Source organism: Lagopus muta, chromosome 7 (assembly GCF_023343835.1).
Source record: "Lagopus muta isolate bLagMut1 chromosome 7, bLagMut1 primary, whole genome shotgun sequence".
Taxonomy (NCBI): Eukaryota; Metazoa; Chordata; class Aves; order Galliformes; family Phasianidae; genus Lagopus; species Lagopus muta.
Genome location: NC_064439.1, coordinates 11,902,820 through 11,926,875, shown reverse-complemented (window position 1 = coordinate 11,926,875; position 24,056 = coordinate 11,902,820). Strand labels below are relative to the sequence as shown.

The 24,056-nt window shown below is 40.4% G+C and overlaps 2 protein-coding genes across 3 annotated transcripts in view; both read left to right on the top strand.

The window, feature by feature from the left end:
* Positions 1 to 24,056, top strand: part of LOC125696457 (uncharacterized) — a 583,942-nt gene that overhangs the window by 148,850 nt on the left and 411,036 nt on the right. The window lies entirely within an intron of this gene.
* Positions 14,521 to 22,343, top strand: KLF6 (KLF transcription factor 6). 2 transcript variants are annotated; one of them, XM_048952177.1, is made up of 4 exons: positions 14,521 to 15,023; positions 17,750 to 18,137; positions 20,060 to 20,183; positions 20,705 to 22,343. In XM_048952177.1, the coding sequence occupies exons 1-4, from the start codon at positions 14,922 to 14,924 to the stop codon at positions 20,754 to 20,756; spliced, it is 666 nt and encodes a 221-aa protein (XP_048808134.1). In that variant the 5' UTR covers positions 14,521 to 14,921; the 3' UTR covers positions 20,757 to 22,343. The 2 variants fall into 2 exon arrangements, with proteins under 2 accessions (XP_048808134.1, XP_048808133.1); XM_048952176.1 differs by having other exon boundaries at positions 14,523 to 15,023; positions 17,750 to 18,323.

The following is a 24,056-nucleotide window of genomic DNA, read 5'->3' as shown; positions in this document are numbered from 1 at the left end:
TTTGGAGTCTCCAGCTGCAGAGATATGCAGAACACGCAAAAGAACATGAGCCTGTGCAACCCACTCCAGATGAACCTGCTTGAGCATGGTGTTTGGACTAGGCAATCTCAAGAGGGCCTTGCCAATCTACACAGATCTATAATTCAGCAAATATTTTTGTATTTGTTTCATGACACCTACAATACCTGACTGCTTTCCTAGATTTACCTGTGCAGAATTCTTGCCTTCCTTAGTGACTTCCACAACCATTATGGTCATAAGGCAACCCTTGTAAGCAAGTAATCTGCTTCCTGTGGGGCTAGTAGGAGCTCACCTTCCACTGCACCTACAGTATTTCCCAATTATTGAGCATTCTAACTAGGACCTTCTGTAGCATTGAACTTCCTTCTTTAATCCATTTGCCAAGGCTAATTTCTTAGTCAAACCAGACTAATATAGGGCATGCTGGTACTACTATGAAGTCAGGACACAACTAGATTGCACAGTTGAAACTTGAAAACTCAGAAACAGTCTCGATCCCTCTCAGTTTACATGCAGAGTTTATGAGACTCTCTAACAAACAAGTGCATATCATATTTAGCTGAAACATTCCCTTGGCTCAGTTCCTGATGTGACTGTGATCTGAGGCTGTGCATATCAGTCATAATTTCCTCCAAATCTAGCACTTATTTATGGGTAAATCCAAAATTTTGTATCAATCCTTCTGGGACTCAGTGAAGTAAATCTCTAAGATCCTTGGATACTTGGAATAGTGAAAATTGCTGAAGGTCAAAGGAAATCAGAAATTCATGAGTTCTGCAGATCAAGTGACCATTACAGAAAAATGGCCTGAGACATACTGTTGATTTAAACACTGTTGACAGTAACACAGTGCAATCTTCCATAGAAACATGACTAATAACACTTCAATAGAGTATATTATTCCAGTTATTATCTTCATTTAATATGTTCCTTTCAGAATGTAGAGAAGGAATCATATTTATTCAACCTGAAGTTCTATTAATTCAAGAACTTCAAGGGAAAAAAGAATATAGTAGTAATTTTTCATGAATTCTACACTTAACACTACATATTGTTAATGCTTTTACTCAATGCTACAAAATATCATTTATGAAACAGGCTTTCCTGCTCTCATTGCCCTTCTAAGGTGTTTCTTGCTCTGCACTTTAAACTTTTTTCCTTTTAGCCATAAAACATTCATCAATCAGAGCTCTTAACAGGAGTGACGTATTTGCAGTTCTGAAGAGTAAAGGACTGTGGACTAGGTTCTATAATCCTCATAAATGTCTGTTGTGATACAGTTTGATAAATTCAATATACTTGTTAAAACAAATTGCAACAAAAGATACTTAACGAAAGTGAAAGTAAAGTGGTCAACCTTTCTGCTTATTTATTAAAGTATTCACAGTTTCAGTTTTAGGAAAACTATATATTATAGACCAAAGAGAAAAGTGAATCTCATTTAGAAAAATTTAAACAAATAAAGGAATGAATGGGGGTCAAGGAGAGGGGAAGGGAGGGGAGATTAAGTTTTGAAGAAGTATTTGGGAGTTCCCAGAGAGACGGTTCCTGAGTTCTTTATGACTACCTTGAACACACCAAGAATGAGAGTCATAGCTTTAAAAGTAAAGTTGAATAAACACAAATTATCACAGGAAATGTGACATCCAAGGACACCTGGCAGGTAAAGGAAAAATGTCAGCGATGATGCAGAACATTCACCCTTAACACACCAGCAGTCCTGTTGAAGACAACATGCTAGACAGAGCTAGACTCCCACAAGAGTCTGAAAATTAAGGTGTGTTGGAGGTGAGTAAGTGCCAGCTCAGATCTACCTTCAGCCCCACTGTCTGTAACTCTGCAAGGACAATCTTGAGTGTCTTTTAAAGAACAATTCTATAAATTACGTGAAACTCATCTTCCTTTCCTGTGCTGTATAACATGCAAATGCTGAACAGTCATCACTGGTTATTGCTTTTTGACAGAACTTGAAAATGAGAATTTTACTAACAGTTCTAGTGAAGTGTTCACTTCAAAAGGAAAAGCCTGTTTAAAGCCTGAAATATGTCTTCTATGAATCTTCAAAAATGAGTGAATACATATTTGTTTCAGATATTGCCTGATGACTTAAGAATGTGATATAATCAGAAAACTAATTTCTATGCTACAGATACACAATATTTTGCTCTTAACAAGCTAAACATATCTTAACAGTAAAAGGAAACATATCTGAGAATTTTTATTATGCAAAGACTGGCATAAGCAATCACAGGAGTCCAGCAGGTGTAGATTATTTCTGCTCAGAGCTGTAACACAGGTGATGTTTGGAAGGGACCTATCCAGATACAGTGTCTATCATCATAGGCAAAAGACAACTGTCAGTAAAAATACACTAAATAAATAAGGGATTACATAAATTCATGAACAACAGGTCTTTATAGAGAATTTGTAAGGCACAGATACAGCATCTAAAACCACTAGGGAAATGGTAGGAGAATTCAAGGGCAGCTGACTGCAGAAAGTTGCTAGGCTTACACAGTCACCTACTTGAAATTACTGCCACCACATTTTTGCCCCTGTGATTTTTAAAAGGACAGTGCAAATCTAGTACAATCATTTCTATAAGATCTGAACTTGAACTTCTCTCATTTCCGTATAAATTTTATCATCATTGGAGGGAGAACGTGGAGCGTGATAGACAATTGGCTTTATCCAGTAAGGCCGCCCTTAGTTCTTTGTAATGATTAATGGGATTTTTGGTCCACAATTCCTATTGCAAGACTTCATACACATCTTTTTCTCAATAAAAACCAAAATCATAAAACAGCACAATATCCAGTCTATGTCTTTCTATAATCTCTTCTTTGGCCTATACTGTGCTTGTTAAATGGTTCTCTTCCAGTGTTGTTCATGGGTTTGTTTTTTTTCCCACTTCATTCACAGAATAAATATATGCCCTCTCAGGTGGCCCTCTTTTGGTTAAATGAGCATTTTTTATTTTTTTTTTACTTTCTGTGTCTTACAGCAGACTTTCTGTATGTCATGCATCTTGCTTCTCTGCATTCTTTCACACGCAACCTATTTCCTAAACATGAAGCAACACAGCTAAGTACAATACTTCAGACATGATCCAACTGAGGACTTTGAAAATTAGCATATATTCCTGGAAATTCCTATTGCATCCCATGATCTCATTTACTATCTTGCCACTGGCTGAAAGTCCTCCAGTGAGCCAGGTGATCTCATGATCAGTGGTTAAATGGCCTGTTTGTTCTTTTGTCAAGTTTAACTGATGACCTCCTGCAGTGCAAAATCAATTCTTGGTGTTGGTACATAAGTGCATGATCCCAAATTTTGTATTATTTTTTTTTCTTTCCACTGACAATACCCCAGCCCTCAAGGCCATTCTTCTTCTGTGATATTACACTACAATCCAACTCTGTATTGGCAATATCTCCAACCATCAAACCATCAGTATATTTCATTACTACATTCTTACTTCTCGTGCCAAGGTCAGGAATGGAAATATCAGTTCAAATATTTTCATGAAGTTCAGGAAAATTAGATCTGTCGCAGTTCTCTTGAGAAAATCTATTGATAAGAGAAAATCTATTCTCTTATCAGTGAAATGTCTAATTAATGATATCATGTTAGCCTAATGAAATCTAAATTAGACACCGGAGGAGTTTCTACGGGAGCTAGCAGAAGGATCATAACTGTATTTTTAATTTGATTGAGATCCTATTAAAATCTGAATATATATCCAAGCATTTCAGAAGAACTGCAGTAAAATACCTAGCATGATGATAAAACCATGGCAATACGTAACAGAAAAACTACACCCAACACATAAATTAAATCTTAAATATTATTTGTCAGGCTTCTTAAAATTCACTGCACTGTTCCAAAAGCCAGTGTTTTTTAAATAACATTGTCATATAAATGTTTTTGAGTTTGAACTTCCAATTTTTGAGTCAGTGAAAGGCACCTTGGTTGCAGCTTTAAGATTTTTTCAAATACAAAAAGGCAGCAATAGCCTATTTTTCTGGTGGAACTCAGATTTTGACCTATTCACATGCCTCCAGGATAAAAAAAAGTCTTAAAACTAAATATTGTTAAATGTTTTAGAGTTGCATGAGTGTCAGATGTAGTTAGGCGCATGCAGAACTTTTGAGGCACTAGGGAAAGAGGGCATTTTAAAAATAATTACATATCGTGCTAAATGTTGCCATTGTATTGAAATTTCACAAGAAAGGTCATTTCACAAAGTGATTGTTGCTCCAGAGATTTTATATAAGTGGTCTGTACTATTGCAATTGTACTGAAATAAGAGGACACATTCTGAGATTATGATGGAGAGAGGAATTACATATATTGTGTATTTATCCAACTCTTTCCTACTGTACAAGAATGAACATTCCACATATCAAGACTGAAGGTGGATGATGCACATGTGCATGTGTGGTAAGCTTGGAAAAAAATAAAGTAATGCTGAAATGCTATAGGAAATAACTGAATGGAGTGGAAAGGATTCTGTTTTGGGTGATAGTTTGAGGTAGAAGGGTTGTATTGCAGGGCACTATTTAGACCATGGGGTGTACTCTGAGGGTTAAATAACAGTTATGGTGAAGACATCTCTTCTTGATTAAACAAGTGAAAACATTTCCAGTTGAAGAGGTTGCTGCAAGTATCCTGCCCTTTTGCAATATACAAATTAAGCTACTAGTGCTGGGCTCCATGTGTGAAGGTAAACCAAGAATTGTTCAGATACGAGAGCTCTTATTATAGAATCATAGAATGGTCTGATCTTTAAGACCATCTAGTTCCAATCCCACTGCTATACGCAGGGACACCTCCCTCTAGACTAGGTTGCTCAAAGCCCCATCCAGCCTGGATTTGAATGCTTCCAGGGAGGGAGCATCCACAACCTCACTGGGCTTACTGCTGAATGCAGCTGACTTACAGTGTAGGATTTCATGAATCAAGCTTTTTACACCTGAACGTACTGTTTGCAGGAGATACTTACATGTGGCTGATATTCATAGTACTATATTTCAATGGTGTAGGCTAATAAAAAAAAAAAAAGTTTTTTTCTCTGAGTAGAACTATTGTTATAAGACACTTAAGTGCTCTTGCGACTGCCCTTTCTTTTAAACTCTTTCTGTAACACATTTTCAGCAAGATATCTTTCACCCTGAGACTATATCCAGAGTCCACATTCATTAACCTTCCAAGCATGCCACGAGACTCATCTTTTCATTCCACAGGGATCTGGGAAGATTGAAAGCAACTGGCTTAAAAGAAATTTTACTTGAGCAAGCAGTGCTTCTATTTTCAAAAAAAACTTCAGGAGAGCTAATTTACATTTAATTGCATCTTTTTGAATTTTTCAATTTTTATGTCATTTTAATCTGCAAAGCAGAATCTACACCAGTGTGTAATACTTTACAGATGTACGGAGATATCACATAGCCTGAGCCTGTGGACGCAGAGAACTGATGGTATTTTAACTATCTGCATACAAGCACCATTGTGTGCAGGGGCCTTTAAACACTCAGATAAGAACTTTTTTACCATCCTTAAACAAGAAGTCACCTTAAAACATTTTTGTTTTGCTCTTTTCATGCAGCTTTCCATGATGTTCTGACCGGCTATTCTTCTTCCTTTTATGACTTCTTTCCCTTGTGATCAAGTTGAAGCATATCACCTTTCAAATTATGAGATAATCTCTCTAAAAGAAACATGGCCTTTTCCACAGTTGCTGCCTACTTAGCCAAAAACTAACACCACAAACACCAGGAAAAAAGCTGGAGAGCAATTCTGCAATGCTTTGGGCACAGCAACAGGACAAAAAAGCAAAGGATAGAAACACCCAAAGCTCATACTTCAGAGGACGTTCTCACCATGTAGCAATAATGAGTCACTGCAAAGCAAAAACCATCTGTTGATCTGGACACAGATACCACGTGTCAGTTAACAGGAAACAGTTCCACTGAAGAATCTCACTGCAGTGTTAATCTCTGCATAGACAAATTTCCAGACCTCCTAGTTTGTAAACCGGCAGCACCAAAGCTTCTTTTTTTTTTTTTTTTTTTTTCTTTTTTGAAACCATGCAAGAGATTGCCTGTTTGGATACATTTGTCTGTACAGATTGGCCAGTACCATGAGGCTTCCAAATAATGAGTCTAGATGTTCTCATCAACATTGAAGTACTCATAGCTGGTGACACACAACATCCCCACCTTTGAGTAGGCAGTGCTTTCCCACTCCTCCTTTTCATTCACACTGCTACACAACTTAGCCAAGTTGGAACAACTCTAAATCCCAGGAAAATGGCATGTTACATTTTTGCCTGTAATGATATCCCAGTCATCAGCTATTGATTAAAGGGAGAAGGGTGCAGTCATAATTAACACACTGTATCTTGAAATATTTAGGCTCTTGTAAAGGGTCCAATCAGCTTTAATTAAAGCTATGTTTAACTAAGCTTTTTAGGATGGAGTCTATTATTTGCTGTGCTCCTGCCACATGTAGCTCAATAGGACTTAGCACTTCTGTGGCCTTTAGGTGTTATCACAACATAAAGAATGTATAATAACTATATAAGTAAAAAAAAACCCTTTTTCCCAGCTTCTGAAGGCATTGCATTTCAATTCCCTTGACGACAATACAGTTTGGGTCATCTGTGTATAAATGTTTAGCTCCATTGGAGCAACACACATTTGCTGTATAGGTAGCTAATTCACTTCATGGGTGTAATGTTTTGGATCAAAGCATTTCCAAATTCATGTTGATGAATTAGATTTCAGGTGGACAAGACTCCAAAAAAACAGATAAACTCTTAAAAGCTCTGCATTAGGGAAGACATTCTTAATAATTTAAAATGAGACAGTAGTTCTTTTCAAATTAGATTTAGTCCTTTTAGGTGCAATTATCTCAAAACATCATTTTTCTCAAAGAACCGTCAGCATTCTTTAGAACGAAAGTGTGATTTTATATTGAATCAGCTGTTACCGAAAAGATCACCTGATTAAGGACTTTATCCCTCAAGTTGAAGCAACAAGGCAATGTTGTTTGTTTCAAAAAACCTATTTTTTTATTTCCATCGTGTATTTGAAATCCATGATTTAAAATTAATGCCAAATGAGATTAAAAATCCTCACACAAATTAATTTTGTATACTGCAGGAGAAAGAACTATTCTGGCTTTTAGGCATGCATATTAACTTAATTGTTTGCCCCTTGAAAACAGCAAGTAGCCTAGAGCATTTGAACTCTAAATGTGCTCATTTAAAACAAAACATTATATTTGGCAAAAATCATCTAGAAAATCTCTAAAAAATGTCTGCAAATTTTTCAGGGAGAAGGATTAAACACAAACAGTGGGAAAGGAAGACAAAGAAGACTGTGTAATTAAAAAATGCTAATAGATGATTTCACCACCAGGTAAAAATCACATAGCATTCATTTCCAAAGAAGACAGGCTAGCTTTCCTGGAGATATCTTGAAGGAAATGGCATATCTCCTGAGGAAAAAACAAAAAAAAAAAGAAAAGAAAGAAAAAAAAAAGGGGGTGGGGGGAGAGGGAGGCGGTATGGGGGAGGCTTTGAAAAGCTTGTGGAATTGCCAGCAGGAAATGAAATGACCACCGTAGATAAGAACTCCATCAGGTTGTAAACGTATAGGAATAGGGTTAACACTTTGGTTGTTATTCAAAAGCAAATGAAAGATGAGCTTATGATAACAAGCTTGGATTAGGACTCAGAAGATCTGAGTTCATTTCTTGGCTCTGCCATAATCTCTATTTGTGATTTTGGGCCAAAGCTTACATTTGGCATAGACTGAAGAAAGAAAGCAGTATCCTCTTTGTATTGTTAGGGAACTGAGACCCAGAGATAATACTAGCTAAGGATCCATGACATTTTATAGGCATTTATATTTCCAATAAATTTCCCTGCAGAGAAAGGTGACTAACTGAGAGCTGAGAGGTATCTCTGTGGGTGTGATCCTCCAATTACCTCTGTGTTTCTGTTTCCTCATTATAGCATTCAGAAAATAAATCCTTTCTCCCACAGCTTGAACAAGGGCTCTTTTTTGTAGGTTGCTATTTTTTAATTTTCACTAGGCTGAGATATAAACTCTCTTTTTACACAGTCATTTATGTATTTCTTAGAACTTTACAGTCTCATAGAGAGGAGCAAAGAAGTTTCTATGATCCAACCATTAACTAGACACTACATGCTTATATATGCATAAGTATATGCTCATTCATCTCAGATACTTACAGAGTGTATCTCCTTATCTTATTACTGCCATCATCCTAGACCACAGTAGCAATAATGACAGTAATGTGACTATATTTATGGGTCAGTGTCAGGTCTTACACAGCAATTCACAACTTCCCATGACATGGGCTAAGTTTTGACACTGACTGGAACTGAACACAGAGTGCTTCAGTTGAAACTCAGCATTACTTCATCAGTCCCTTGCTTTTTATTTCCTTTCCCCCGCTGATATTCCAAAGCTACTAGAGTTACACTCCTGTGAATGAGATCTGAATCTTGTCCATTGGCAACAGTTACTCAAAACAGGAAATGGGATCTTTCAAATAACAATAGGTGGGAACAGTGAGTAAAGGTTCACTATGTGGTAATGGTGCTGAGTCTTTAACGACTGTGTTTACTTCTCTGTGTCCCAAAGAAGGGCAAGGTGCTGAAAGGCCACAGTTCATTTTGCTCTCCAGTGCGTTTGCTTATGCGTATATCAGATACAGTATCTAATTTTGCAGCTGATGTTAATGGAGAGAAAAAAAAAACAAGCACTGGCTCCCATTTCTCAAGGTAAGAAGGCACAGTTAGATTGCTATCCTAGGCCAGGGCACTGAAGGAACAAGTCAAATTACAAAGGACCAGAAGGATCATCCCATACCCTGTTGATTGGAAAGTCCCCTATTTTTGCAGCAACATACTAGGTGCTTTGTTTTCCTTCTGTGCACCCTAGAAAGGAGTACTGTGATGCAGAGAGAAACCCTTTGCAAAACTTAGAACCCACATAACATGCTTAGCATATGGTAAGAGCAGAGATGTGATGAGCTGGGAAAAGGATCCCAGGCCAAGTGGTGCATTTCTAGTAAAGGTCTGCCATTCTTGGTGGGGGCATCCACATAACTCCTTGCCTAGTCTCGCCTTGACTAATTCCCAGAAAAGGCGGTTTCACAACAACTCTAAGAAAGCCATTCCTACTTCTAATTGGCATCACTCCTTAGAAATAATTATTTGCATTCTTCTTTGAAAGTTCACAGTTATAATCTAACTCTATATGCTTGTACTAATCCCTACTTGAACAGACACAAGGCACAAAAGAGACAGTCCAGGTGCTGCTAAACACCTAAACATCATCAGCCCTCCAGTCTCCTGCTTCACAGAATGATTGGTATATGTTGGGCATCTGGTCTCATTATTTACCAAATTTGGCTAAATTAAGTTTCCCAGCACAATGCACTGCTAGATAACGGTCACTAATTAGAAATGGGGAAAAAAAAGAAAAAAGAAAAAAAGAAAAAAAGAAAAAAAAGAAAAAAAAGGAAGAATTGGCCATAAGAAAATGACAAAATGCCCAGCAACACTATTTATTTCCCTAGCTCAAACTGCTTTTTCACCACTAATCATAGCAGTTTCTGCTCCTCCACCTCAAGGAGTAGTCAGTAACTTTTTGAAAGCAGCCAGTACTTGGCATCAGCCAAGTCTCAATCACTAGTATTCATTACTTCTTATGAGGGTGCTTATCCTAAAATCCACATCTTTTCTAAAAATACTTTACAAAGAAAGTATGCTTTTCTTTTTCCTTTTCATTCATTTCCTATTGTTTTATTTTATATTTGTTTTTAAGATTAGAAATTTATCTTTTCTAAAACTTCAAAGATTTTATAGACAGCTGCTACAGAAGTAGACATAATAAAGTTCAGACACCATAAACCGTGCTAACATTTTTGGAGTTTTAATTTACCCTGCACACTACTAGAGCTTTTAAATACTTAAGATACCTAAGTGATATTTGCTATATTACAAACCACAAAACATCTTTTTGAATGGAATTTACAACTATTAATAATACAGTTTGTACTACTGAGTGAACTGCTCAGCTGAGGATTTTGTAGAAATACAGTCTGACACTTTGCTAATGATGTCACCCTAGGAAAAAAAAAATGAAAGCGGTTATGTTTTCTTGGTAAATATGTTTATCATCTATGCATCAGGGAGAAAAAAAAAAAAAGGAAAAAAAAAAGAAAGAAAGACTTAAAACAGAAAGACAGCACTGGCATGTGAGGAAATAGGTCTAATAACTTGGTTGAGAATAGTCCTGGAATTAAGGACTGTCACCAGTAATTACAGCACTGACAGAATTTTGTTCCAGTGCCTGCCATGGGAGCAGAAAATGTACCTGCCTCCAAGGTGAAGTTACACAGACTTGAGGAAGATGTGCTGCACTACACATGCCTGAAAAAGGATTTTATGTCATCATCGTTCGTTCCAATAATGCTTCTAAGTGCTAATGGAGATCACATACGAATTTCCAGTGTTATCTTCTCAGCAACAGTTTATGCACATCTAGGAGTATAAAATAAGCGCAGGAGCTTAAAGGAATGAACTCAAAGGCTGTGTAGCAGGTGAACTACAGGCAGGACATAGCTTTGGGCTTGGTATGAGGAGTGAAAAGAAAAAAGGAGAAAAACAAAACAAAGCAAAAATAACATAACCACTTCTCTTTGATTTTTTACTTAGTTGTGGGTCATTGGTTCACCTTCTGTTCACATTAGCTAATGACATTTTTTCTCCTCCATTCTAGTTAATTCTTTACCAGTATTTGTAGGGAAACAACTCATCTAGCCTAACATATTACTGTATCTGCTGAACAAGTTCTGGTTATGTTTACTAAAATGTTTACTTATTATGTTATTGTGATGATTTCTTTTTTAATTCTTTCAGCTATCACTGCCTTACACTAGCTTGTGGTCTGCAATGTAATTCTCTAATTTTGCTTCTGCCAGGGTGACAGATCAGGAAACACTCCAGTTGCTTGCCTATTCATAACAGTTCTATTTATATGTCCTCAAAGAGCATTTACTTTATCTGTGCTAGAATCACATTGCATGCTAGTTTTCCATTTAGCAACTTACCACCTCAGAAGCAGAGCATTTTAAGTAGTGCTCTCTGCTAACTGACAATGCTTTCATGCACTTGACACACTTTCTCTCTCTTTTCCCCAAATAAAGCCCATTTATCCTAATCAAACCACTAGCTATTGATTTCTGTCCATTCCATATAACCTCCCTGCATCTGGCATACATGAAGCATTTTCAGGAGGTTTCCTCCTCTTCATACGCTCAGCACTTCATACGCTCAGTACAGCACAGAGCAAGCTCATGTGCCCTCTAAAAGTGCATGAATATTCTCAGAACAGAACAGGTGCTCCCCCTGCCTCATGCAGAGCTCAGCCCACCTGGAAAACACCGTCTGTCTCCTGCTACACCGGCTCACAGATTTTCCAGGAACATTCCACCAGCCCCTGCAAAGAGGTTACTACGGAGAAGTGGTGGGGCATTTAATGCGGTAATGTAGTTTTTCAGACAGAACCTTATCAAAATTAACAAGCCAAAAACACGAAAACAAAGCACACAGGGTTGTTTTTTGTTTTCTTTCTTTCTTTTCTTTCTTTTCCTTCCTTCCTTCCTTCCTTCCTTCCTTCCTTCCTTCCTTCCTTCCTTCCTTCCTTCCTTCCTTCCTTCCTTCCTTCCTTCCTTCCTTCCTTCCTTCCTTCCTCCCTTCCTTCCTTCCTTCCTTCTTTCTTTCCTTCTTTCCTTCTTTCCTTCTTTTCCTACACCTATTCGTAAATCAATGACCTTAGAGGGATAAGTTGGCTGATTACCCTAGCTGCTGGACAGTCTTACTTAAGAATCATTGTGCAACTCTGCAAGCAGAGCACTGGCTTTTGGACTAATCCTATATAATACATACTCATTTTTTGCTACTTTTGTAAATGACAGATCATATAGAGTTAAAAACACACTTACAGAAAGTAAGTCTGTGTCTACCTCCACTTAATCAGGGGCACACATCCAGATTCAGCTGTAAAGCAGTCACAAGAAATCTATCCAAGGAGCTAAATAGCTGTATTCCTTCCCTGCCCATTAGCACTGCCTATTCTGTACACATGCTTCGACACCCTTCACCACTACCGTCAATGAACAGCCCTCGGCTCTAAATCAAGATGCCGCTGTCCCTGCTTGGCACATCTAAATAAAGTGCTGTGGTCCCAAGGGACTGACTGTTTTCTTTTTTTTTTCTTTCTTTTTACTTAGAACATATTTTCATTGAAAGTTTTCAAGGTAAATTCTACCCTGGCTCATGATTCAAAACAATGCCATTAATATAAAATGGATATCTGAAATTTTACTCCTATGTATAGGTTAAAGAAAGTCATTATGATTAAACTGTATTTTTAATTCATTTTCTTTCATTTTGAGTCCTATTAAAACTTGTCCTCATATTTAATATCCTCCACAGACTGGAATAAATTCCCTTTAATTCACACTCCATCCTTTCATTCAGACTGGCCACTGTTGGCACCTCTCCCTTCAGCTCAATTCCATGGAAGTGTCTCCCAAACATCAGCATTTTATTGACTCACTACTTCATTTTAATTCCTGATAAAAATACACTGAGTAAGAACACCAAATTTGTTCATGCTACAGTCTTGCCTATTCTTTCACACTTGGGATTGAAGCCCATATGCTTCAAACTCCACATGTAAACCTCACCCAGCCTGCAAGGAGCCCAGACCTCTGGCATATGAAACACAGCTAAAAACAGGTGAGCTTAAAATAAACAAATAAATAAATAGCAGACAGTGGCACTCACTGTCCCTTTGTCTGAAACTAAAAGCTTACCCAAAGAGGGAACAGGTCAGTTGTACAAACACAGGATTTCCAGAGGTACGTTATATACGAGTTATATATGACTAGAACACACTCTGCAGCCCAGGCCACAAAACACTTCACACAGCTAAAAGTATGCTCAAATTAGGTGCATAATCCACTTTCTTAAGAAGGTTTATTATTATTATTATTGGTGATGGATTGTTTCTTCCTGTACATTTCTTTGGAGGATAAGGTTTTGGTCAGAAGCTGACCCAAACTTTCTGGACTATCTGGGGTTAGCAAGGCAATTTTGGAAATATATTCATGTGATTGACCATGTGAAGCCAAGTAAAGAAAAATATTTACTAAGCAAGCTCAGTTTTCCAGATTTGAGTTCTGGATCTTCAGCATCAGTGTGTTTTTGTGACCCTACAATAATGTTATTATTGACTTTAGGCTTTTTTTTCTCCATAGACAGAGGAAAACCCAAACAGGAGCAGAAGTTGTGTGCTCAAAAAAACAGCTGTATTAATGGGATGTAAGAGGCTGGGGAGCAGAAAGCTCACCTCTAATGTTTTGACTCCTACCACCACTAATTCCCAGATGACAGCGGGCAGATGAACCAAACATGAAGTTACCATTTGTAGGTAACCAGCAATAGGGAAAAGTGGGGAAGTGGAAATCAGAAACGAAAATATCACTGGAAAATGAGATGCCTTTTTATTAAAGAAGCTCACTGGCAGTGTCTGTTCCTCCTGCTGAATATAACTTCAGAAAGCTAACAACTGCATTTTGTTTAATCGTACAAAGAGATCCAAATTACTGATGAGGGTCAGCGTTAAGGACACCAACACACAAACACCTATTTTGGTGGAAGCGCACACTGAATGGGATGAAGTTCTGCAGGGTGCTGCCCGAGGTGCAGCCTGGGAGCTTGGGGCAGGTCGCTGTCACAGAGATGTACTTTGGAGATCCTCATTCAAGCAGTAGTCTCCTCACAACAGAGCTAAGGATTTATTCCTGCTCACAGAGAAAACGAGGCGCAGCAGACCTGCCCGGAGGCTGCAAACACACCTGGATCCCGCCTCATAAGACCTTCAGGGAAAGTCTTTAGAGTGAGGCAAGTCACGAAACCATCCCCAGGCCCGGACGCTCGCAACCCCCTGCTCAGCACAGCGCTGCGCTGCGGCCGCCTCACGGCCCGAGCGGCTCCGCAGCGCCCTCCCCGCTCGGCGCCGGCAGCACCACGAGCGGTCGCTTCCCCTCCCCCCGTACGCGGAGCTCACTCGCCGCACAAGCACACACCTCCCTCCCAGAAAAAGCAGCCGCTTCCCTGCTTTATATACCCTGCTAAAAATAGCCCGCAGCCGAACTCGCCAATCAGGAGGGGGCGAATTTCGAATCGGACCAATGGCGGGAGCCGTCACGGCCAGGCTCGGTCACGCCAGGAGGAGCCGCGATGCTTGCCGAGAGCCGATTGGGCTGCTCTGACATCATTGGCACGCGGGGCGCGGAGTGCGTGGCGGAGATTGGGCCGCGCCGGCGGGCGGCGTCATGGGATCACGCGGGGCGGGGGAGGGCGCGGGGGCGGGGGCGGCGGAGCGGCCGGGCGCAGCTTTGAATAGGGAAGTTTTGCAGGGGGTTACATTTGCAGCCAGCGCCGTGTTTGCAAATATTGAGCCCGCTCCTGAGCAAGTGTCCGCCGCCGGCCGCGGGAGGGGAGAGCGGCCGCCTCGGGAGACGTCCTGCCTTGCTGTGCAATTAAACTTTGCATGAAACTTCGGGTCTTTTTTCCTCCCTAAGCTCGCCAAGGAATTAATTTCTATCTATTTGTATATATATATATATATACAATTTTTTTTTCTTCTCTGGAGGAAGGGGGGGGGCTTGGAGACTGAGAGCAGAGGGCTGACACCCCCCGCACACACCCCTCGAGCCCCGCACACAAGAGGCAGCTGTCCGTGTCCGCGGCCGCCAGCACGGACTTTGTTGTTGCAACTTGAGACATGGATGTGCTCCCCATGTGCAGCATCTTCCAGGAACTGCAGATTGTGCACGACACGGGCTACTTCTCGGCCTTGCCGTCCCTGGAGGAATATTGGCAACAGGTAAAGCAGGATATCGGTGTTGTTGTTGTTGTTATTGTCGGTTTTCTTCTTTTTTTTTTTTTCTTTTTTTTTTTTTTTTTTTTTTTTTTCTTAAAGCCGTATTAAAGGATGAGCGGATTTAAAAAGGAGGAAAAAAAAAAAAAAAAAAAAAAAAAAAAAAAAAAAAGAAAGAAAAAGAAAACAAACCCAAGTGTCAGCAGCGAGTTGGGGCAGAATTAAGCACGAACGCACAGAGGTGCTGGGAAGCAGGTGTCTCGCTTTGCGATCAGACGGCGCTTTTTCGGGCGAAGAGTCCCGCGGCGGCCGCACGGAACGGCGCATCCTCCGGCTCCGTCCTTCCACGGCCGTTCCGAGCCCCGCAGTTGCGCTGTGCGGAGCGATGCTGCGGGGCTGGGGTTCGACACGGCCCCGACCGAACCGGCCGCGTTCTACTGTTGTTGTCATTTTATTATTGATTGTTTCTGACGACGATGGGAAAAGCTTACAGCGGTGTACGTGCACATCTGTATGTATTGTTTCGTATGTATGTATGTACACAATATATAAACACATATAAGCAATGTGTATATACACGCATATATACAAAGTATGTGTACATATATATGTACACAATGTAGCTGTTTCCGAGCACAGAGAGCTGTGCGGAGTTGTCAGTCATATGACAGTGCTGCTTGCCTCGGTCGGAAAGGAGGAAGAACGGAGGCTCCTTCCCTTTAATGGACATATTTCGTTGGGTTGCTTTTTTTTATTATTTTTTTCCCCCCTTTCGTGCCCTAATCTGATCCAAGCAAGGCGGTGCGCTCTGCTACCGTACCTCGGTCCCGGGGACCGAGCCCAAAACCTGCCACCGCCTCACAACCTTCCAATTCCCGAGAAGAACGATATGCAAAGTGTTACAAACCTTCACATGCCTACTAATTGTATGCAATGCGAATTGTATGCAATCCTATGTGGTTTTTCTTTCTTTCTTTTTTTTTCCCTCCCCCCCTTCCCCTTTCAGAGAGGCAGCTCCATAGTACGTGATTGAAATGGAGCTAAGTAGTTTCCTTCAGGCATTCGGGCTCTTGGCGCAGGGCCAGCCCTCTTTCCCAGTAGCCTTCAGAGGCATTTAAACTCGGAGAGAGCTTTGCTCCGGCCCCCATTACTAATCTACCTAATGAGGAATTCAAATTAGCCCGGAATATTAAACTTTAACAAGATCTTAATAAATGCATTTCCTCCCATTTTCTTGGAAAATCAATACGCTATTGTGTCATCCCTCTAGAAACCTTTTTTGTTTCCAGCGTGCATCGCAAACCAATTATAGGCAAATGCATGAACAGTGTGTGCAGTGGTGGGCTTGTTTTTGTGTTGTTTGTTTCTATTTTCCCTTTTTTACCCACACTCCCAGCCTGGCCACGACATGTGACCCACTTTAGTAAAGCAGTGCTCCCATAGACAGATGGGAAGGGGCTGTGAGGGGAATGTGTGGCATTTGGGATCAGGTTTTGCTACCATGATGATCTTGCTAAAATAAGTAGAGTTCGGTATGGAAACTTGGTGTGTCCTTTTTCTGAGTAATGCTTCTGTATGGATTGTTTCCTATAGTGGAAAGAAAAATCCCAAAACATCAGCTTGTTGCCATAACAGTTCATACCCCTTTTTGTTCTCCTCTGAAAATGGCTAGAAAGTCAGCGAGGTGAGCTGACTTGAAGCTGACTGAAAGCCACAGCTTTACCCATTTAGGGTGGTTTTGTTTTTTGTTTTGTTTCGTTACATGGAGCAGAGGGGAATGCAGTCGGGGGGAGAAAGAGGGGGAAGCTTTCCATGTACTGTTGCATGTATGTTTGAACAGAGCACTTTTTTGGCAGCTGGACAGGATTTTATAAGGAAGTCTCCTTTGGCATTGCGTGAAAGAAAGACAGCGATGACTCATGCAGTTGTACTCTTGGCCAGTAGATAAAGTTCTTGTTCATTGTGGGACTCCCAGCAGGACCTCAGAGTAATTTCCCGTTTCGCATCGTATAGAATAGGACATTTCTGTTCTGGAACTTTTTCTCACTTCTGTTGTTGAAGTTCCCCCTGTTTCTCCAACCATGCACAGAGCAGTGTGAGCAATGTGGCGTGCATGCCAGCGTGCTTGGAAGTGACATTCTTTGAAAGTCGGGCGTGCTGTGTTCTCATGCACAGGAAATGGGAGGATGTCTGCTGCTCCACTGATGTCCCCACAGGACGGACAGCAGCTCTGCGGCCATGCTGAAACAGGGCTTTGTTTTCTGACAGGGCGTTGGGGTTTCAGCACACAGTGTTCGCTTGGATCCTCTCAGACTTGTGTTTGTGCAAGAGGGATGCAAACAACTTGACATTAGACAGGGAGTGAGAGTGCAGGGTGACTATTTGTTGTGGTTCTCTACAGTCCTTTTCAATGTCAGCCTCCTAAAAACATGGATTTATGATGAGAGTGAAGATAATTTGAGTGACTCATTAGAATGCTATTTTGAAAACTAAAGCTGACTTGCACCTTCAGCTGTGCGTTTGAACTCCTGCCCAGGTCTCAAGAACCAATTTCTTTTCATCGTGGCAGTCACCTAGTTACAGCTGGAGGAGCCTGTAATTTGTTTTGAACATAGAAACCTCACATCGAATGCACTACATTCCTATATGCTTTTTGAAGTGTAAAATACAACTGGGTTCATTTTTAAGCAAGCTTCTAACTTTTCCCTTTTTTACCCTTTTCTTTCACATAGACGTGTTTGGAGCTGGAACGGTATCTTCAAAGCGAACCTTGCTATGTGTCTGCATCTGAAATCAAATTTGATAACCAAGAGGATCTCTGGACCAAAATTATTCTGGCACGTGAGAAAAAGGAGGAATCTGAACTGAAGACTGCATGTGTCTCAAAGGAGGACAGCCCTACCAGTCAGAACTTAGAGACCAATAGTTTGAACTCAGATGTGAGCAGCGAATCTTCAGACAGCTCTGAGGAGCTCTCGCCCACCACCAAGTTTACCTCTGACCCTATAAGTGACGTTTTAACCAATTCAGGAAACTTGTGTTCGTCTGTTACTTCCACTCCCCCATCGTCTCCTGAGCTGAGCAAGGAGCCTTCTTCCCAGCTATGGAATTGTACGCCGGGTGAGTTGCATTCACCGGGGAAAATTCGTACCGGTACCGCTGGAAAGACTGCAGAAAAAGGTACACCCGCCAATGGGGACACCTCGCCAGATGGCAGAAGGCGTGTTCACAGGTGTCATTTTAACGGTTGCAGGAAAGTTTACACCAAAAGTTCACATCTGAAAGCACATCAGCGCACTCATACAGGTTAGTAACCGAACGCTCGCTCAGAGTTGGCAAGTCCTGCAGGGAATACCCCTGATGATGGGGGTTTCACAGCTTACACAAGCGCTGGGTGGGAGCCCAGGTTTGGAGAGATGATGTAATAGTGCTAGAGGCTTACCAGAACAGACGACATCACTTCCTCATTCCCTTCATCAGCCAGCCAAAACCAAGGCACTTGGCTGTTGATGAGTCCGCTGTCATAGCAAACAGGAACGGCTTGGTTAACTGGGCAGTGCTTGGAAAGCTACAGATCTGTGTGGCCTTCAAGAGCCATTGGCCAAAATACACACTAGACCTCTGTGCACATTTATTACTAAAGCAAAGGGAAATGAGTTTTCCTTGGGGGAAAAAAACAAAACAAACAAAAAAAAAACTAAACGAAAACAACAACAACAAAAAGCCAGGAACTGCATATCCAAAAGTTGGGCAGATCACAAAGTAGCATACGAACCTGTCTTCATGGTCCTCTCTACATTGGGTCTATTCAATCAGACATCCGAAGGCCTGGAGTCTATAAATTACAGCTATAGTTGTAAATAATTTAACAGTTTGGTGTGCTGTCATGTCAGCAAAAATCTTGGAAAGCCACGGTCTGTTGTAGTTCTTTGAACGTTTCTTCCTAATTGGACTTGCAAATGTATGACTGTATAATTTCATCCCAAAATACTGAGTAACAGCACTGTATTGTTACGGAGCCTGAACTGGAAAAAAAAGCAGTCCTGTGTGTTACTGGGAAAGAAAGTAAGGAAGGTGGATTCTTCAAGGCTTCTAGAATATTTTATAGTTGAAGTAGTGTGCTGATTTGCTTTTTGAGTATTAATATTCAGCATCGTTCTGTGACAGCTGTTAGATGTGTAGGGCTATGCCTTGGCTTAGTTGTCATTGCTTACTGCAAGGAACTGGCCTGATGTTCTTGGTGTGCCAGTGCAAAGACCTATGCAGTATTTTTCTCCATGACGTGGAAAGAGAATTCAAGGAACAGATCCTGTTTTGACTCATGAGCTCAGCATTTTGTGGCTTTTATGGGAAGTCTGAGCAAACTTGGATGTTCCCGTTGTCAAGCAGAAGTCCGATAAAATTAGTCTATTTTGAGGGGAAGAAACATCTTCCAATGAAACCATGGTGGTTGAGCAGACACAAACAGCTGCCAGCCTCAGAGGTATTGCAGAGCTCTTGTCTGGGTGCTATGTGGCTGAGAGCATTCCTGTGAATGGAAGTGGTATTTCTCAAATGCTGAAGTAGCAATGCTCAAAGTGACATGCAAGCTCTTCCAAGAAAATGTGGCTCAGCAGAAGGAGGTTGCATGTTATGGAGCTGAGTGTGTGACAGAGAGCTTTGATGCAATACAGTAGCCTAATTGCATCTGGGAGCCTCGCTGTGCTGTCTGTAATCACCTTTGAGGTCTAAGCTACCTGTTTGGGAGTCACGGTGCTATTACAGATGAACAGGAATGTTAGAAGGTTGCATTTCTTTGTCTCCTGTGAACCTGTTAAATCGCTTTTTTCAATAAGAATGAGATCAGTTGATGTGGTGTTACAGCAAGAGTTAGGAAGGAATCAGGTGGATGAATTTTGCTTTCTTTGCATCTGATGCATTCAGATATGTTAAATAGAATTGACTGTCTTTAGGGGGTGGAGGAGGTTTACATAGAAAATGAATGGGATAGCACTGATCTTTGAATGAAGTCATGACTAACGTGTAATCTGCTTTCTTTGTAGGGGAAAAGCCTTACAGATGTTCATGGGAAGGGTGTGAGTGGCGTTTCGCAAGAAGTGATGAATTAACCAGACACTTCAGAAAGCACACTGGTGCCAAGCCTTTTAAATGTAGTCACTGTGACAGGTATGTGACTGAAATGCACCTTCAGAAATAGTTATTTTTAGCATTTCGTGGAAAGTGAACCTAGACTGCCTTTCTTGAGATTAATTTGTGAAGGAATCTCTTGGTGGACACAATTGTGTCTAGTAATTTTAGAAATTATTATCTTTGATATTGGAGGAAAAAAATAATCTGGGTATAGCTTGTAGCCCAATGGGGCATGTTAGTGTTGAGAAATCCCTCGTGTTACCTGTTGGTACCTGTAGAGTATCTGGGTGCCTGGGGACACTGAGTACTTCCATGTACCCTGGGATCACACAATCATAGAATGGGTTGGATTGGAAGTGACATGTAAGATCATCTAGTTCCAGCCCCCTGCTGTGGACAGGGTTGCCACCCACTAGATCACATTGCCCAGGGTCCCCTCCAACCTGGCTTTGAATACCTCCAGGGATGGGGCACCCACATAATGTGGGGCCCATAATATGGGGTCTCAGAATACAGGGGTGCAACCCCCAGCTAACACGCCAATTCTTCCCTTGCAGGTGTTTTTCCAGGTCTGACCACCTGGCCCTTCACATGAAGAGACACCTCTGAACAGGTCAAGAGGTGAATCCTGTGGGCTAAGAGGCGTCAAGGTTGAAGAGCCTTGAGCAGAGGGATGCGTGTTCCAGCCAAAGCATGCCATTTTGCACCCTACCCAGTTGCCTCCAGGACCTCACTTCCTTGAAGGTCTTTTGAGGGCTAATAAGTCATGTAAGAAACGGCATAGCAACCATGGTGCGTGATGTTTGGGGTTTCCTGGACTCATACACTGGTATCTAACTTTCTGAGTGGCTCCTAAGCCTTTGCCGTGAGCATGTGCACTGAGAATGTTAATGATTGGGCGACTGTATGCTATGAGGATCTATTGACGATTGTATGCTGAGGCACATTTTTTTTCTTGTGGTTGTTTTATAACTGTAAGAGAAAAAAAAAAAAGTCTGAATGTCTTGTATGTGAGGAATATCTTGTGAGATGGGACGACCACCAATCATTTCCAAGGGATGGGGGGAGGGCTGTCTGCACCTTTTTAGAGGGAAAACAGAGAGGGGAAAGGGGAATTAAAAAGAGTCAGGATGCCAGAATGGAGATGGGGACCTCCCCGTTCCTGTGTGAGAGGAGCTTTAGGTGTCTGGTGCAGCTATTAAACGTGCAATGTGTCAAGTAGCTTGTTTTACTTGCTACAGAGCTCATTTGTAATCCATTGTATAAGCTGTGTATTTACAAATGTAACACAACTATAACTTTTCATTATAATACAAAAGTTATTGCATGGTTCTGGGGAACTATATGCTTTTCCATTCTTTAATCAGGACTGCAGTTTTGATTCCAGTTAAGAGCAGCTAAAATACAATTGGTCTAATGTTACATAATGTATGGAACATGAATAATTTTTTCTGTTGGGTGGATAAAACCACTATTGGTTAGAAACTGATTTTTCTCATGCAGCTAATTTTTCTCTTATTTATGCCTTGAGGACTAACTTCTGGTTTTCTAGCTGTTAATGCACTGTTGACCTTAATAATGGTGCCTTATGCAAGTGACCTTCTCTTGTAGGGGGTCTTATACAGGGGTATGGGTGATGCATGCTTTATTAAGGCTCTCTTTTCACCTGGCATTGTACTGTATCAAATGTATAATATGAGGGAAAAAAAAGGTTACTTCCAGGGTCCTCCTTCACAAAGACAAATATAGAGAAAAGTCATTCATGTCAGTACAGTATTTGTTTAACTTAGACAATTTGACTGTGTTACAGTATAATGCATATGCCAATTGAATACCTGACCAGTTCTGCCACCTTGAGACTTTTTATATTGACCTTGCACAACTGTGTATATACACACCCCAACTGTACTTAATATGTTGAGTTTTCATACATATTAAAGATACAGAAGTATTAAAAGATGTATTTGCTTAAAAGGCACAAGTTTCACATCTATATATCTAGCTATCTGTTGGTCATACAGAAAGAAACTATATTACTTTTTTTTTTAAAAGTGGGCAGAAGAATAATTGTGTATGTATATTTGTGTGTACAGTCTGTGTATGTGTGTATATATATAGATAATATATAAATATTTTTTTTAAAAGGAAAAAAATTTAGAACGCATAGCTAGAAAATGCCACAGCCCATCAAAATATTTCCCCCCCCCCCCCCCCCCCAAATATGGTCATTAAGGAGACAAAGAAATGAGAGATACAGTTATTAAAATCTAGTGTTTTTAGAGGCTTTACCTTTAGCTTAATGGTGTGCTAAAGGCTTTGTTGGCATTCAGTCCTTCTCAGACTGCTGACAGTGTTTTGTAGTTATTAGGTTGTCTGGAATAGCGTATCTGTGGCCATTTAAGAATGATATGAACCGAATATTGGCATGCTAAAAGAATATTAGCTGTGTGCAGATGAAGTACACTCATATTTTGGCTTTCCAGCTTATGGAAGGACTTGTGAGTGAGCTAGTCGTTGTGGTGGTTGAGCTCTAATTTTGCATAGTTCAGCTAAAATGAAGACTGTTTTTTCCTAGAATAGAAATAGTCTGTCCAAAAGCAGTTGTTTTTTTTGTTTGTTTGTTTTTTTTAACTAGCTCACTACAGTTGATGCAATGAAACACGTGATCTGTTTCTTTTTCTATTTATTATTGGTCTTGCTTACTATGCTAATACGTTGGTATATCTTTCCTGGAAATGTATGTAGATAAGTGGTTTAGGAAAAAGTATGTGCCAGTGATCTGGTTCTATGGAACACACAGGCTTAAATCATTCTCATTTCATTTTTACTTTAAATTGCTTGAAAATGCACTTTCCCCCCTGCCCCCCCAAAAAAACTAAAATTTCCAGAAAGTGGATTTCTATTTAGAGTTGAGTTTTGTTTTGTTTTGTTTTGTTTTTTAACTCCTTATTTGCATTGTCCTTGGCTTAGCCATACTTCTGAAAAGCAAGAAAGTAAACAAAAGAAAAAAATTACCCCAAACAAAAACCATTAAACTTGCACTGGCTTGTCTCAATTGTGAAATACCATCAGACTTGTGTGGATGGGGTGGGGCTGTGTGCCATATGTCAAATGCCTGTAATTTTCTTAACAAGCAAGTACATTTTGTTCAGGTGATAACTGAGCCTCAATCAAGCTGAAAAATAAAAAATAAAAAAAAAAACATTTTTGCTTGAAATTTAAGAAAAAGTTTCTATTAGTGAAATTTCTTTTTTTGTTTTTGAAGCACCCTGTTATCTAAAGAATCTCTTTGTAAGATTTTTGTAAAGATTTTGTTTTACAAGATTTTATTTGAAATTGTTTTTTGCAAGATTGTTATATTTCTGTATGAATGTATTTTTTATTGGAATAACATAAAAAGAAATTCTTATCAGCATCATGTGTCTGGCTTCATCCTTCTCCCTGGAGGCACGCACACCAAACAATGCCAAATGCTGTGTTGACGCTTTCTCTTGAGTCATCTGATGCATGTACAAACATCTTTGGGTCAAATCGCCTTGTGGAAGACAAGCTCCTGTGAGAAAGTAACTTGATCAGTAGAAACACAGTGTTCTTCCATATATGAACAGCTGTTGTTGGTTCAACTTCTGTCTTAGCAGAATAAATAGTTAACAGGGTTGTTACTGCAAGGCCACACCTTGATTCTGAGTCATTGGCTCTAGAGAAGTGAATGCACACAGGACAACTTCTGCTTGTGGGAAATGAGATTCTGTGAGCATTTATGGTGAAGGAACTAAATAGTAGATGCCCAGGTGGGAGGCCTGTAAACTTTTTAGCCGGGTGTGGGCCTTTGAACTGTCCCATCCATGGAGAAGCAAACCTGACACCTTCAAGGCACAGCTGATGGAAGGAGCCATGTGAAGCCTGCAT

Excerpts from the sequence above, each read along its gene's own strand:
- KLF6 (XM_048952176.1), top strand. The coding sequence starts at position 14,922 with ATGGATGTGCTCCCCATGTGCAGCATCTTCCAGGAACTGCAGATTGTG. Across the intron at positions 18,324-20,059 it reads ACATCAGCGCACTCATACAG|GGGAAAAGCCTTACAGATGT; the intron begins GTTAGTAACCGA and ends CTTTCTTTGTAG. Across the intron at positions 20,184-20,704 it reads AAATGTAGTCACTGTGACAG|GTGTTTTTCCAGGTCTGACC; the intron begins GTATGTGACTGA and ends CTTCCCTTGCAG.